The 15,760-nt window shown below is 40.7% G+C and overlaps 1 protein-coding gene across 1 annotated transcript; it reads left to right on the forward strand.

The window, feature by feature from the left end:
* The first annotated feature begins 3,540 nt into the window (after positions 1–3,540).
* LOC103479968 (solute carrier organic anion transporter family member 5A1-like) lies at positions 3,541–7,961 on the forward strand. The gene is made up of 2 exons (XM_008434684.2): positions 3,541–5,002; positions 7,781–7,961. The coding sequence occupies exons 1-2, from the start codon at positions 4,105–4,107 to the stop codon at positions 7,912–7,914; spliced, it is 1,032 nt and encodes a 343-aa protein (XP_008432906.1). The 5' UTR covers positions 3,541–4,104; the 3' UTR covers positions 7,915–7,961.
* The last annotated feature ends 7,799 nt before the right edge of the window (positions 7,962–15,760 follow it).

Genomic DNA, 15,760 nt, shown 5'->3' on the forward strand with positions numbered 1-15,760 from the left:
ATAAAAGCTGGGTATCTCTTGAATTGCGACACAATTAAGCTGTATTTCCTCCCTGAGCCCACTGGCTGCAATGTTGACACCTTGAGATGCCCTCAGACCTAAATTATGAACATCATGGCATGGAGACCATCCCAGTTTTCCATGTCTGGCATATAACCATTGATTTTAGCTTTTAAACTGGTTCTATTGATCCTGTGTCCAGACAGAGGGATAATCAGCAGCCCAGCATCATGACCTGTTTGTTCTGAAGATCCTGCAGCTCCTCATCCTGACTCTCATACTGACATGAGGAACCACAGAGCTCTGCTAGGTTAAAGCTCATCTTCTGAAGTTGGTATATTTTCCTACAACAGGTTCCAGAGGAATCACCTCAAACCAGATGTTGGACTGGATTTTATTTCACTGTCATTTGTGAATGTTAGAGCCTCATTTTCAACAGTGGAGCTATAAAGATTGAAAAGGGTTATTATTAAGTCTCATCAACATCAATATTTCCACTAAATAAGAGGCTAAAAAAATTTTGAGTAAGGAAAAGCCTCTCAGACTCTGAGCTCAAAGCAAGACGCCAGACAGCATTAAAACTATTATTTTTTAATTAGACATTTGTTTGTTAAATACTTAATGAAACATATGCTGCCGAGTGGCGAGGCGTTGTTTCGCAGTGGCCACCAGAGGGAGCTGTGTGCGCCGGCTCGCTAGAGAATGGGGTGGAAACCGATGTTTAAAATCCAGTCCAACATCTGGTTTGAGCTTTGTCCTTGTTATGGTGTGCTAACGGTTTTCTGCCGTCCTAAACAGAAGATTTCTGTGACAAACTGTGGAGCTTGTTCGGGTTCCGTGAGGAACTGTGGGGTTTGGTATGTCTTGGCATATTGTGAGTTTCTGTGAATGATATCTGGTTCTAGTTAAACAATGATCTGTTATTTCACTGAATGTATGTTTATCTGACCTTACTATGCAGTGCCAGTTAGGGTGAATGGCCCGTTGCCTTCCGCGATTTTGAGCTGTAAGCAAAGTTTACTGGAGGGTGCATGGAAGTTCGCCCAACCAGCCTACATGTGTTTTGTGGACTTGGAGAAGACATTCAACCGTGTCCCTAGGGGGGCTTTGTGGAGGGTTCTCCGGGAGTATGGGGTACCGGGCCCTTTGATACGGGCTGTCAGGTCCCTGAATGACCGGTGTCAGAGTCTGGTGTGACACCAGACTCTGACCAGGAAGTAAGTCAGGCTCATTTCCAGTGAGAGATGGATTCCACCAAGGCTGTCCTTTATTGTCATCGATTCTGTTCATTACTTTCATGGACAGAATCTCTAGACGCAGCCGAGGCGTTGAGGGGATCCGTTTTGGTGGCCTTAGGATTGCATCTCCGCACACAGAACTGTCACTATCAGAGGGGAACAGGAAGGTGACACAAACGGGTAAATTACAGTCTTATTCTACTCACCCAGAGAGATTCCCTTATTTTATTCAGGTCCTCAGTAAACAGAGTCTGACTGGACATTGTTACTGGGAGGCGGAGTGGAAAGGGTCATGGATTTATGCAGCAGATGCATACAAGAATATCAGCAGAGAAGGATGTGGTAATGAATGTATTACCACATCCATCCTGAAAGTAATGACAAATCTTGGGCTTTAGACCGTTACTCAAATATAGTTTTTTTGTATTCCAGGAGCCATAAACGATATTACTGCTGATAACTACATAATTAAATAATGTGGTCAATAAATAATGTGTAAAATTAGGGTTTCTTACGAAATTAGTGGGTGCTGACTATATGTAGATCTATTATTCTGGGATTTATTGAAACATTTGTTGTCAGTACATACTTCTGATCACTAGAGGTCACTGTTTTGCTTTATATTTATTGATCACTTATTTTGTTTGTTTGCATTAAGATGTGTTTATAATCTTTTTGTAACCTTTGCTCATTTCCTCTGAGTAGAAACAAAACAAAATGTTTCTCAAATTGATGAAATATAGTTTTTTTTTCGTATATTTTGGCCATTTTCTTCTGTTGATCTTAAATTGTGTTTTTAAATAATTTGGCGGCCATTTAAATGCAGCAAATGTCATGCGTTATCTTGTAATGACTACAAATAAATTAATTCAGTTTTTATTTATTTACTTTTTGTTTGCAGTGGGGTGGGATCAGTTTGGATTTGCACTTCTTCAGCTTTTAATTAACATTTTAATCTGTATTGCAGAAAACAAACATACACCATGTAAGTGTGAAAGATGCGTTTTTCTTTACAAATTGAAAACATGTTGAAGTTAGTTTTTTTTATGATTTATTACATTTACATATTTTTCTTCTTTTTATCTAATAGTCATATTAATGCCTAATATTGCCTTTGGGGTTTGTTTCTTAGATTTGGCAAATTTTTAGTTGATTGAAGTATTTTGTATTAATACGCCATTATGATTTTTTAAGGTATGGTTTGAGTGGAAAAAAAAACTTCAGGATTATTAGTCAACCTGCTTTTATTTTGACGTAAATGTTCGGTTTTTCGTTTTTTTTTACTGTCATACAGCAACTTGATAACCTTCAAGAGAAATATTTTAAAGGAGACATTTTTATTCGAACGATTCTTTTTTATAATTTCACCAATAGACATTTTATTGGATTATTTTGTACATTTTAAATAAACGTCTAAATTACATCCTGTCGCTTTAGAGGCTTTGGGCCGCAGAACTCAATGTTTTGACGGCTGGAGATTTGCTGTGGATTAACTTTCAAAATAAAATGCTTGAGTAAATCATTCTAGTTTTTAAGGGTACAAAATAATATTTCTCATATACATTGTGCTTTATTTATTTACTTATAAATCAATATATAAATTTATTTTAAGAGGGACACATTTTTTCTCATTGTGCTTTATTTATTAAATCGTTTGCCAATTTATTATTTATGAAATAAATTCATTTCTATATGTTAACGGTATCCCATTGTACTTTCAGCTTCATCCATTTATTTCTTTTTATAAAAGGTACACAGTACTTTCTCTGATTATAAACTCTGCTGTACTTAAATATAAATTTTAAAATTATAAACTGTACTTATTTCTTTAAAAGTACAAATTATTTTTCCCAATAACTAATTTAGTAAGAAACCCTAATTTTACACATCATTTATTGACCACATTATTTAATTATGCAGTTATCAGCAGTAATATCGTTTACGGCTCCTGGAATACAAAAGAACTACATTTGAGTAACGGCCTGAAGCCCAAGATTTGTCATTACTTTCAAATATACATTCATTACCACATCCTTTTATTTATTTATATCTATATATCTATATATTTTATCAATGAATTAATTGTAGGAAGTAGCATAGAAGGAAAGTAAAAAGCAATAAAGATGAAAAAAGAGGAAAAGAAGGGATGAAAAGAAACAATGTGTATTTTATCTTGTATTTATCATGCATGTATTATTACGTAACTATAAATAGATTTTGTTTTAATTGAACTGAAGACAGATGGAAGAAAAAAGAGGAGAATAAAAGAAAACAGAGGACCTCATCCAAAGCTTTCTTTTATTTTGAAGGGTTGATACTCTACTTCCGGGTGTCAGAGCTTTAACTTGCCTGACTTGTTTTTGAAAACAGAGCAGCTGAGCGGAGCACTGCGGATCGCTGCAGTCCTGCTCCGTCCTCTCCGGTTCTCTCACACCGACTCTCTCCTCCTCTTCCAGCCGCCGACAGCGTCTCATCCCTCCGTCTGCGGGGGACCGCGGGAAGACCCCACAATGTTGCGCCGCGAGTGACCGCCTCTGCAGGGTTGCCCTTGACTCGGGGAGGACTTGGACGGGGCTGATGGAGGTGACATTGTGACGGAGCTGGAGCGCCAGGGATGCTGGACGGGACCTGATCGGAACAGCAGCAGCAGAGTCCCCCCTGAGGCTCAGGGGAGGAAGTAGGGAGGCCTGAGTGGTCTCCACCTCCGGATCAAATCCAGCCAGACACAAGGCAAGTGTGCATGAGCAGATAAACAAAAGCCACCCCAGGCTGGTACGTCTGCACTGCAGATAAGCTGCAAGCTTCCTCTTCTAAACATGACGGGCAGCTGTGGTCTCGGACTGTGAGTTTTTGGGTTGTAGAAGCGATGGCCGAACACGAGGAAGCGGAGTCTCTCAGGAAGGAGGATGAGGAACCGGCCGCCAACCTCAAATCCAAAAGTCTGCCCGTCTTAAACGAAGCAGCTCCCCAGGAGAAAACCTTACTGGACAGCTCGACCCGGATGTCCATAGCAGCCGAGGAGAGCTCCGAGTTCATCCAGCTGCCGGCCCGGACCGAGTCCTTCCAGGCCGAGTCCCCGACCAGAAGCACCTACCTGCCAAAGCCCGGGAAGTCGGCTCTGAACAGGCCGAGCTCCTACGTGGACAACCCGGAGGTCCGGAGGAGTAAGTCCAGACTGGCTCAGATCCGCCTGCTGAGCAGGAAGTACCTGCGCCTCATCCTGCAGGACTCGCGCTGCTTCCTGTTCTGCATGTGCTACCTGACCTTCATCCAGTCGCTCATGGTGTCCGGCTACCTCAGCAGCGTCATCACCACCATCGAGAAGCGCTACAGCCTCCGCAGCTCGGAGTCGGGCCTCCTGGTCAGCTGTTTCGACATTGGGAGCCTCGTGGTTGTGGTCTTCATCAGCTACTTTGGCGGTCGGGGTCAAAGGCCACGCTGGTTGGCGGTTGGCGGGATCTTCATTGCCATGGGCGCCGCTCTCTTCTCCTTACCTCATTTCATCTCCCCAGCCTACCAGATCCAGGAGCTGAACTCTTCCTCGGCCAACGAGGGGCTGTGCATGAACAGCAACGCCAGCGGCAGGGACCGGGTTGACATCACTTCCTGTCCCAGGGACCAGGACGGAAACGAGCACCGCCTGTATGTAGCACTGTTCGTCATCGCGCAGATCCTGGTGGGGATGGGGTCCACGCCCATCTACACGCTGGGTCCCACGTACCTGGACGACAACGTGAAGAAGGAGAACGCGTCGCTCTACCTGGGTAAGGTTGCTTTTCGCCTGGCGGTTGACTTCCGGCGCAACTCCGCTCAAAACAAAATTCCCGCTTTCAGAACAGTGTGAGTTTTCTCGCCTTGACTCCAATTGTCCAATTCTGGTCGAATTTTTTGCCGGGCCAATCGGCGAACAGAAGGAGAATTTCGGAACAATGATGTTGATTTTCTGCTGTTTCAGCAATGGCAGCGGAGAACGTAAACGAAGCTGTGTTGGTCAGACTTTAAAATATTGAATTGACATCAACAGCTGCCTCATTCCGATCGGCCCTTCTCCATCAGTGTAGAATAGTTGTCAACTTCCGGTAAGCTTCATTGCTACGAACTGGCGCATTTACATAGACCATGGGATTTAAAACCACCACAGCGTAGAGTCCAAACCCTCTATACGAAGGGGTGCTGGTTTTAACGTTTGCTCAGATGCGTTTTACTTGTTTTATTTATAAGCTCAAAGCTCCGATAAGTTGAGTTGCAAAGAAGAAAGAGCGTTTGAGGTCAACTGTTTTACACCAGCTATCCCTCCTCAATATGGAGGCACAATGCCGTTCAATTTCAAAATACTTTCTTTAACACGATTCCCAGTTGACATTGATTTATATCTTATTATAATATCACACAGTATTTAAAAGTAGTTCAGCCTCTCTGTCTGTCCACACAAATGAATCTCGTGGGGGAATGTTTAATTCCTAAGAGGAAGTTGTGGTTGTTTTGAAGCATTGTGATTGGCTGACAGGTTTTAGCTTGGCGCTACACTGCCCCCTGTAGGTTTGGCATGTTTGAAACAACGCTCAGTAGTGTGATTCAGCAGGTTGGTGTGGATTAACACTTTTCTTAAACCAATAAGGTGCAGATGAGATAATTTTATCAGTCTGGGGTTTCTCCCATTGACTTGGATGCCTCTGGTAGATTTTATACTGGGTCAATCAGTGAACAGGAGGAGAAGTTTTGAATGATGACGTTGATTTTCTGCATCCTATCTGCGTGGATTTACTCCTATTTTCTGCAGCAGGGTCCAGCTCTGATTTCAGATGGTTTTAGAAAGCTCTTCCTCTAAAATCTGCTCCACATAGTTCTGGAGCTATTGTAAACACCTTCACATCCTACCCCAGAAATTCTCGCCCCAGTAGCCTCAAACAAACTCTACGGTAATTAAACCAGCTAATGGGAGCAGGGTTTATGCAAGAGGCCGAGGGAGGTGGCGTGAACAGGGAGGTCTGCTGTGCTTCTCCTGTAGTCGGGGGCAAACATCTGAAATCCCTTCAGAGGGCTGGACTCAGCTGGAACTACATGTTCTTTTGGAAATGACCAGAATAGTAACAAGGCTGAGTAAAGTCACCAGGAATGGTCAAATTTATTTAATCCTGACCTGAAATAAGTAGATATAATGCGCAAACATATGCGAAAGAGGAAATGCAAATGTAAAGCCAAGTTTGTTCTTAAGAGATTATCAAACAGCAAAATCTAACTTTCTGTGACTTCTGAAGCATTTCTAGGCGTCTACAATCCTTCAATTCTCAAACGGAGGGAAAGTAGAAACAGAAAATCACTTTATGAACTACGAACAGCCTTTGCAGTTTTCTGGTCGATCAATCTTTAAAAAAACTCATCTGAAGTTGTGCTAAATAAAGAAAGTTGCTGTATCAGCAGCAGGGTGACTAATGTTAACTGCAAACATGCAGACATGACCTCATATGATAAATAAATAAACCTCTGTTTATTTATTTATTCCTTAACATCCCGGATGTTTCTGTGTGTTTCTACTATATTTTAATACTTACTAACTTATTATGATTTTATTAATTATATAATTTACTTACATTTTTAATTTAGTTGTGCTTTCTTTTGTGCACAATGACAATAAAATGAATTCTGATTCTGATCTGTCAGTCAAACTTCGCTCAGCAGAGAAATGGAGGATGGTGGTTGATTTTTTTTTTTTTTGGAAATAAGTTAACTATGAAAACTTGTGATGCGTTCAGTACTTGGTTTCCGTTTTACTGATTCTGTAAAAACATACAGTCTGGAAATGGAACGTGTTTGTACTTTCAGACCTTTTTCTCTGTCTCTGTGTCTAAATATTGAGAAAAAATGCTCTAAAAGTAAAAAAAAGAAACTTTGTTGTATTAATGATGCTTTAGTGCTTCTATCAGCGATGCATTGAGTTTAATAAAAAGCTTTTCAGTCTGTGCAGACAGAGCAGCCTGTTGGGTGTTTCGAGATCCGGCTGCTGATAGTTTCTGTCCAGATTTACACTGTAGAGATTATTAATTTTTTATTTTTACTATTAATAAACATTAATCTGAATGTAGGCTGTAAAGAGGAGCTGATTGATTGTTTGTGAGGCGGCAGGAGAACGGGCTTAGCAGGGAGGTGCTGCGCAGTAATCCTGTTGTATTTCAAGCAAAATGTGTCACAGAACAGGCATTTCATTAAGACCCCAGAAACTGTGTCAGCCTGGAACAACAGAAAAAACACTGTACATCCGTTTTAAACGTCGGCGAACGCAGCACGGAAACTAAGTACTGAACGCATCACAAGTTTTCATAGTAATCCATATATAGAAAGAAGCCAAAACAAATGCATTCAGAAATTAACTCTTCAGTGCCAAATGTATCATTTTTGATAGGATTATATCTGTCAAAGTAAATGTAAACGTTTGGCTGGTTTAGATGGTAAACTCTGCTAGTAAATCTCAAAACACTGAGAAGTTCTAGAGGAGAAAGGATCTGACATTATTAAGTTATTTATTACTCTTTAAACTTGTGCAGACAGAGAGGAGAGCCGCTCTCCCCGCCATGTTGGCCGGCTCCCAGAACGTTTTTGTCTTCCTGGATCCACTCGACCCGTATCCATTCAGCTGCTTCTGTGGCCGTTGAATGCCAGAGTTTTTGTCTCCAGTTGACAATCGGCGGCTGCTGGACGTCGCAGAGAGCTGCAGCAGACAGTTTGGCTCCAGAAACCCGTCGGTTAGGCTAACGGCTGCTGACAGTTTCTCCTGTTCCTGGAACGCAGCTCCATCTGTTGAAAATCAGCTTTTAGTTTTTCATTTCACATCCGAACAGGAAGCAAGTCCTTCAGCCCTGTAGCTTTTCATATTATGAAATCAATATTTAACCCAAAGTTTAATTATAAATGCATTTTTCTCAGTAGATAAGTGCCACATTCAGTAGATAAGTGCCACATTCATTGGTTGGCTGATTAATCATGCTAATTATTTGCTATTTTGAAATAATCTGCTAGAAAAAAACCAATGAATCAGTCGGAGTTAGATTTTAATTCAAAAGGAGACACAGAGTAAACTCTAGCATATTTCTCAGTTTATTCCCATTTCATAGAAGCTTTTTTAAAGTTTTTACTTCACTAATGGGACAATTTAGGCTTTTTTTCTTATCTAAAATGGCCCCAATATGCCGTCATTTATTATGTTTCACCTCTGAATTTGTAACTACAGACTTAGGAAGGATCAATGGTTAAGTCTTAAGTTGCCTTGTCTTGTAACATCTCATTTTCTTGATAAATTAAATGTTTTTTAGACTGCACTGTATTTAAACAGATATTTGATCAGGTTAAGTCAAAAGCAGCTCGTTTATACTCCACATTTAGAGCCTTTGGTTTCTCCAGTCAGCAGGAATTCGGTTTTGCTGCCGCTCTTTCGGTTTTTGATGCATTTTGTGAATTTCCACCATTTGTTTTAAATGGTGGAACCTCTTTGCAGCTTTTATTGAGTCATTGTTTTATATCTGATTCATTGCATGAGTAGAAACCTGAAGTGTGTCTGAAATCGACGGCACACAAAGAGCTGACTGTACATTCATTGGCCTCTTATGCTACTTAGCCTACTGGGGTCATTACATTGGCTGCAGAGCTTGAGATAAGTGATGACAGATTATGGATTTATTTAATCTGAAGCCATATTGTGGAATGCTACATATAGACAGTTTACTGACCTGCTTTACCTTTGAAACCTTTTAAATATAGAAGCAAGGAACAGATTTCCTGACAGACTTGTGTCGACTCTGAATCAAAGTGTCTTCTGATTTAATTTGTTTTTTGCAGAAAATGCTGACTGGGACAAAAGTTTGAAATAAAGAGTCATGTAAATCTTAAACCACATGGCTGAGCCTACTGGGAACATGGCCAGCAGCAACACACAGAGGCCTTTTATTTTCAGATCTGGGTTTTATGTTGGGCGACTTAAACAAAGAATCCAGCTGCTGGTACGTGTGCATCAGCTTTCAGAGCTCCACAAACACTAACGGTTCTACTTTTAAAGAATGAAATCAGGTATTTAGAGCAGACGTTAGGAAGCAGAGGCCTCAGAGGTCTGGCTCAAAGACATTTCAGGAACTTGGAACAAAGATTCAAATAACTTACCACCTGAAGACGACGTTTCAGCTCTACGAAACATCTAAAGTTTTACTAAAATGTTACCATTTCTGCTTGAACTTCTATCTTACTGCTACTATATTTTAAAACCTTTTACTATAAAGCAGAAATTCAAGTAATTTTTCTTCCACTAAGCTTTCCAGTTATGTTTTAATGTCGCCAAATCCTGAGCAGAAAATGCACACATGACATCCATGATTGTGCTTCTTGGTGAGACGGATCTTTAACCTGAATGACTAAAAGGATCCAATTTTTTCCTCTTCCTGTAAAAATGAAGTAAAAACAATTCACTGCGTCTCATCCGACGTTGACAAATGGCATCAAAATGTGTCTCCAGAGAAGTTTTCCTTGTTTCCACTGCCACAGTTTAAGAAACCATGACTTTACAGATCATTAGATACGACAGTTCTGTGTCAACATTTTGCACGTCAGCATCTCAACTGAAGTTGAGATGAAACGAGAAAAGCCAAAGTCGCTGATGTTCCTGTCATTTTGGCTGATTTGAGCTTTTCTTTGTGTCGGCCTCGATGCGCCTCGACGCCTGAAGCCTCGGCAGACGTCCGTCAGAATAATTCAGGACAATATTTCTCTGTGACCCCAATAAGAGACGCTCTGTTTGGCCGCCATGGAGGCAGAAACGCTTTAAAAATGAATCTCCAGACGTGGACTGACCCCGCCTGGCGTTAACAGAGCAGAACCGGGTTTTCTAAGTTCTGCTGCTCTGTACGGCGCCGTCATCAACAATACCCAGTAATGAACATCATCCAATGTCGCTGTTTAATTAGATTTAGGTTTAAAGTAGATTAGAGCAGCTTTTGTTTCTTGACTTGACTTTGGAGGAGCTTTGTCAGAAGACAGAGACGTTGCTCTTCTGTCAGTTAGATCCCATAAATAAGGAATCATTACAGAATGGCCCATCATGGGGTAAGATGGGTAAATAAATGTGATTTCTGTAAATCCCAAAACATACAATGCATTTGAGTTTGTTACTTACTTTACCCTGAATCCATAAATTATATTAAAAAAATGCTTTTTTAGATTCTGACTATGCTTAGTGATGGACTTTTATTATCATCACACAAAATATACATTAAACATCCATGAGACGCAATAATAATGTTTAACAGAAACCCATCCATCCATTTTCTTGCACCCTTGTCCCTTAATGGGGTCGGGAGGGTTGCTGGTGCCTCTCCAGCTAACGTTTCGGGTGAGAGGCGGGGTACACCCTGGACAGGTTGCCAGTCTGTCGTAGGGCAACACAGAGACACACAGGACACACAACCATGCACACACACACTCACACCTAGGGGCAATTTGGAGAGGCCAATTAACCTGACAGTCATGTTTTTGGACTGTGGGAGGAAACCGGAGTACCCGGAGAAAACCCACGCATGCACAGGGAGAGCATGCAAACTCCATGCAGAAAGACCCCAGGCTGGGAATCGAACCCAGAACCTTCTTGCTGCAAGGCAACAGCTCTACCAACTGCGCCACTGTGCAGCCCTTTAACAGAAACCATAAAACATAAACTTTTCTGATTAAAACAGACAAGAAAACCTATAAGCATAAACTAGTGATGGTTTTATCACTAGTGATGTGCAGCATTTATAGTCTAAATAAACATTTGTTTTTAAGCAATAAATCAATTAATTACATGATTAATTAAAACAAGCTCAATAATTTCCATTTGCATGATTTATTGTTTTTCTCTTTTCTCTCTTTTTGTCCAAAAACTGGATGATAAAAGTTTTCATTCTGATCAGGACAGTTTTATTTACAGAGACTTCATAATTCATCTTATTTGTTGTTTCTGTTTTGTTTATTTATTTTGGATTTTAAATTGTGGAAAGTCCAAAGATCGTTGCTGATCCGGAGCTGCAGACTTCTAGTTTGGGTTTTCTAGGCAGCGTTTCCAGAACTTGACAGATTAAGGTTTCAGGTTTCACGAAGCCGACCTCCTGGTGGATCCTCATGTAGGAACACGGTTTCCCTAGGGGGTCGTTTGCCCCAACACTGGGCCACTGTGTCATCTGTGTAGCCGAGATGTGGGGCAGTTACACGACAGAACCCCCAGGCTCCATAACCCACAATGCAACTGTTATCTAACCCAACCGGCTGAACAGCAGCGCTGCCAGGATCCTCCATGTCCAGCCGACCAGCTTCACTCACGGCTCCTTAAAAATCAGATTATTTATGGACTCATCCAATTACATTCAGATCAGATTGCTTAAGCGTTTCTGAGCTAATCAAGTTTAATGCCCAAAAAGACGCCCATTCTGTACATTTTTTACATTCCTCTGTACTGGAGTGAACTATTTATTTGGTATTCATGTTTACATTTTTCCCGTATGTGCAGTATTTTTATTCTTTATTCTGCTGTTACGTATATTTTATATTCTGTTTTTTTGTGAGTCATTGCTTTGCTGCTGTTTCACAGGAAGTTCTCCACTGTGGGACATCCATCCATCCATCCATTTTCTTGCACCCTTGTCCCTTAGTGGGGTCGGGAGGGGTGCTGGTGCCTCTCCAGCCAACGTTTTGGGCGAGAGGCGGGGTCACCCTGGACAGGTCGCCAGTCTGTCGCAGGGCAACACAGAGACACACAACCATGCACACACACACACACACACCTAGGGGCAATTTAGACAGACCAATTAACCTGACAGTCATGTTTTTGGATTGTGGGAGGAAACCGGAGTACCCGGAGAAAACCCATGCATACACAGGGAGAACATGCAAACTCCATGCAGAAAGACCCCAGGCCGGGAATCGAACCCAGAGCCTTCTTGCTGCAAGGCAACAGCTCTACCAACTGCGCCACTGTGCAACCCCACTGTGGGACAATAAATTATATTTATATTTTATTCTTCTAAATCTGTTCTGACCACAATCCACATGTTGTGGAACTCACCTAAATTTCATAAATAGACTTTACTTCACAATCCTCTCATGCTGTGTGTATCCCTAGTGCTTTATCTCCTTTTTTTACCACACTTTTTCCTTCCACTAAACTTTCTGTGAATATGCGTTGATATGCCTTTTTACCACTGCAGCTTTGTGACTCGGTCTCATGTTCAGCCCCTCCTTGCTCAGGTGGACGTTAAGTAATTCGGTGCCTTCTGCTCTTATTATGGTTTTCAGCCAACAAACACTTTATGCTCAGTTAATTTTGAAGTTAAATAGTGAGAATCCATCACTAAACCAAGAAGTCTTTCATCATCAGAACACCGGACCCAAATAGTTAAGAACTAATCTGACAAAATTATATTTTCCTGAGTTCCTGTTGGCTTTAATTTAAATTATTTATATTTATCTTAATTACAGTGAACCACAAACTGTTGTAATAAATTGGCAAGCAAAGGAAATTCCTTCAATTTTTGTTATAAACCATGAAGTTCCTGCAGTGTGGAAGGACTTGCGTGGGAAAATGGAGGCTTAAGTGAAACATTTTTCTCTCGAACAGCTGTGTGCATGTTCTGGTTCTCCTGCCATGAATCGTTTTCATGTTTTCAGCTTCATCAGGACGCAGAGCTTCAGTCAGTTGGACTTCAGTTTTTCAGAGCTTCTAATGGCTTCAGATAATCAGGCTGTTTAATTTCTTGCCTATCTAGTACTTTCAGCCTATAACAAAATGTGTGCACGGGTCTGTCCTAGAAGGAAGAATTTCATTAGTTTATATATTTGGGTCATAGAAAATGGCCAAAATTTCCACCAGAAAGTTTGAGAGTGATCTCAAAAAACAAGGACATTTCTGAGCTCCAAAAGTCAAAACATTGCAGGTAAAAACTCTGAAAGTTTGAGATTAATCTCAGAAATATTGTAGAAAAAACTTCAAGAATAGAATATGGAATAGAATGTGCAAGAAAAACAAAAATGTAGAAATCAATTTTAGAAATGTTAAAAAACTTGGGACGTTTCTGTATTTCAAAGTTGGAAATATTTGAGAAAAAATCTCAGAAATTTGAGATTAACTTTGGAAATTTCTGAGTTTAATCTAAAAATGTCATTCTTTTGTGGAAATGTACTCCTTTGTTGTCTCCTCAGTGGCTCTTATACCTTCGTAAACATCTTTCTGAAACAACCCAAACCAGCTCTGTGGATTCACAGCCAAATGCATATTGGAGAGCAGAGCTGAGAAAATGACATTTATGATTCAGGAAATTATCCTTTTTAAATATCGGATCTGGTTTCTTTTGTACTTCAACGTTTGAGACAAATTGTTCAGCTGTTGCCCCTGGCAACAAGAAACTGGCCAGGAAAGTCGACGTCGGTTAAAAACATCAGTTTTCCCTTCAAACGAGTCCTGATGGGTTGTGAACTGGTTGGTTGGTGAAGTTGGACGCAGACTGCTGTGTCAGCGTTTCTCCGTCAACATTTCATTGTCTGTCCCCCCGTTTCCCTCTCGAACCGGTCGGCGCGGCCTCCAGCCCGGCCCGGCCCGGCCCACAAAGCCGCATGGCTCCTCGCTCAGCGTTTACTCCCGACTGTTGTGTAGGAAAAAGTGCTGCTTCAGGGCTGCGTGTCATAAATAACCCCGAGCGGAGAGGCAAACAGCCAGGGAAACATTAGCCGATTGAAAGCTTACAAGCTTTTAGCTTGTTGAATGACTTTGGCAAACAAACACGCAGCAGTTTAAAGTGATGCTTTACATTTCTGATCAGCTGAGGCTGCATGGATTCCCTGGTTCGGGCGCGTCCAGGCCGCGTCGTGGCCGTCCGGCACCAGAGGATCCAGGCTCTCCGCGCCTTCATGATGCAACTCAGCAGCAGCAGCGCTGACTTTAATCATTTTAGGGAACAGGAATGCACCGATTAATTGGGCCGAGTAATCAGGATCAGCAGATTCTCTGAAGGATCCTCTAACGCAGCATGTTGCTGGAGAGGAAGTTTTAAATGGATGAAGATCCAAACGCAGCCGTTTAGATTAATGCTGAGGCGCAATAAAGACGTATAAATGTCTGTCCTCAATGTAGCCGATTTGGGCCTTAATTTATCACAACATTTTGTGGTACTTTTGTGGCTGAAATTTATTACAATAAGCATAAAAATCAATCTAATAAATTAGAACAAACTCAATAATTTCCATTTACATGATTTATTGTTTTTCTCATTCTCTCTTTCTACCAAAAACTGGATGACACAAACCTTCAGTCTTTTTTTGTAGGACAGTTTTGTTCACAGAGACTTTATAATTAATTTTATTTGTTGTTTTATTTTTATTTTAGGTATTTAGAGTCTTCCAGTGGTTCTTGGTGCAGCGCCCCCACAGGCGAGGAGGGGAACAGATTTTTCAAAGGATTTGGTTGCTTTTATTCAGAGCAGTGAGAAAGTATGGAAAGCCATTTCAGCCAAATTTAAATAAATAAATATATAGGGTAAATAAATAAATAAATGAAAGATAATAATAAAGAGCCGCAGCAGCTGAAAATGTTGCCGTTTTGGCCCCGACCCATGAGGTGTGACGGTTCTGACCATAAAGCACAGAACCATTTTTTGAAGAAAACACCATGGAGTCAGCTGGCTGCTGGTGGGGAAATGAAGGTTTGTTTCTGCTGAAAACCAGCTGAACTTCATGGTGAATGTTTTGGTTTGATTGTTTCCTTCATTTTAAAATACATTTAAAAATAGATTTTTTGTTTTACTCAGTTTCTGTTTGTCTGTTTTCAAAACTGATGATCTGAAACATTTAAATATGAACAATCAAAACTATAATTTTTCCTTCGCTTTTTCCTTAAAAAAGAAAAAAACTGGTTTTTATTCCAGTCATTCCTTCTGAGTCTTATGACATAAAGTCACATTCAGTGAATTAAAATAGAGTAATTTTATTTATAATAATAAATCGAATAATAAAAAAGTATTAAACAAACCCATATTAAAAAAAAAAAATCTGATCTGATATTCTAATTTTAAATGCCATGTTCTCATTAACCGTAAGCTAAAATTAATCATAATTAATAGAAATAAAGGCTTTCCAACATGCACCTTTGTGTAATGTAGATAATGTTTCACTTGGTGATAAAAACGGCCTTCTCAGAAATATTTTATTGAATGGGTTTGGAGTGGACTCAGTCTCCAGCAGAAGGTTGCATCGTTTTGTACCTGCATTCAGCCAGCAGCTGGTTTCTCCAGCCTGGAAACATGAGTCACACCGCAGCGCCGACTCAAACCAGATCCGACCAGATGGGACCGAATCTACCTGTTGTATAACAGGAAGCATGTTCAGATACACTTTGTAACTTCAGCCTCTGGATGCGGCGATGAGGAGGTTATATTTATGTGTTTGAGGAGGAGATTATAGTTTGGATGCAAAGCTGTTATGTCAGACTGTTTAACCTCTGAAGCTTATGGTCCTGGGAAAAT

Source organism: Poecilia reticulata, linkage group LG17 (assembly GCF_000633615.1).
Source record: "Poecilia reticulata strain Guanapo linkage group LG17, Guppy_female_1.0+MT, whole genome shotgun sequence".
NCBI lineage: Eukaryota > Metazoa > Chordata > Actinopteri > Cyprinodontiformes > Poeciliidae > Poecilia > Poecilia reticulata.

Coding starts and splice junctions, on each gene's coding strand:
- LOC103479968 (XM_008434684.2), top strand. CDS start 4,105: ATGGCCGAACACGAGGAAGCGGAGTCTCTCAGGAAGGAGGATGAGGAA. Junction 5,003..7,780: donor GAACGCGTCGCTCTACCTGG/GTAAGGTTGCTT, acceptor AAACTTGTGCAG/ACAGAGAGGAGAGCCGCTCT.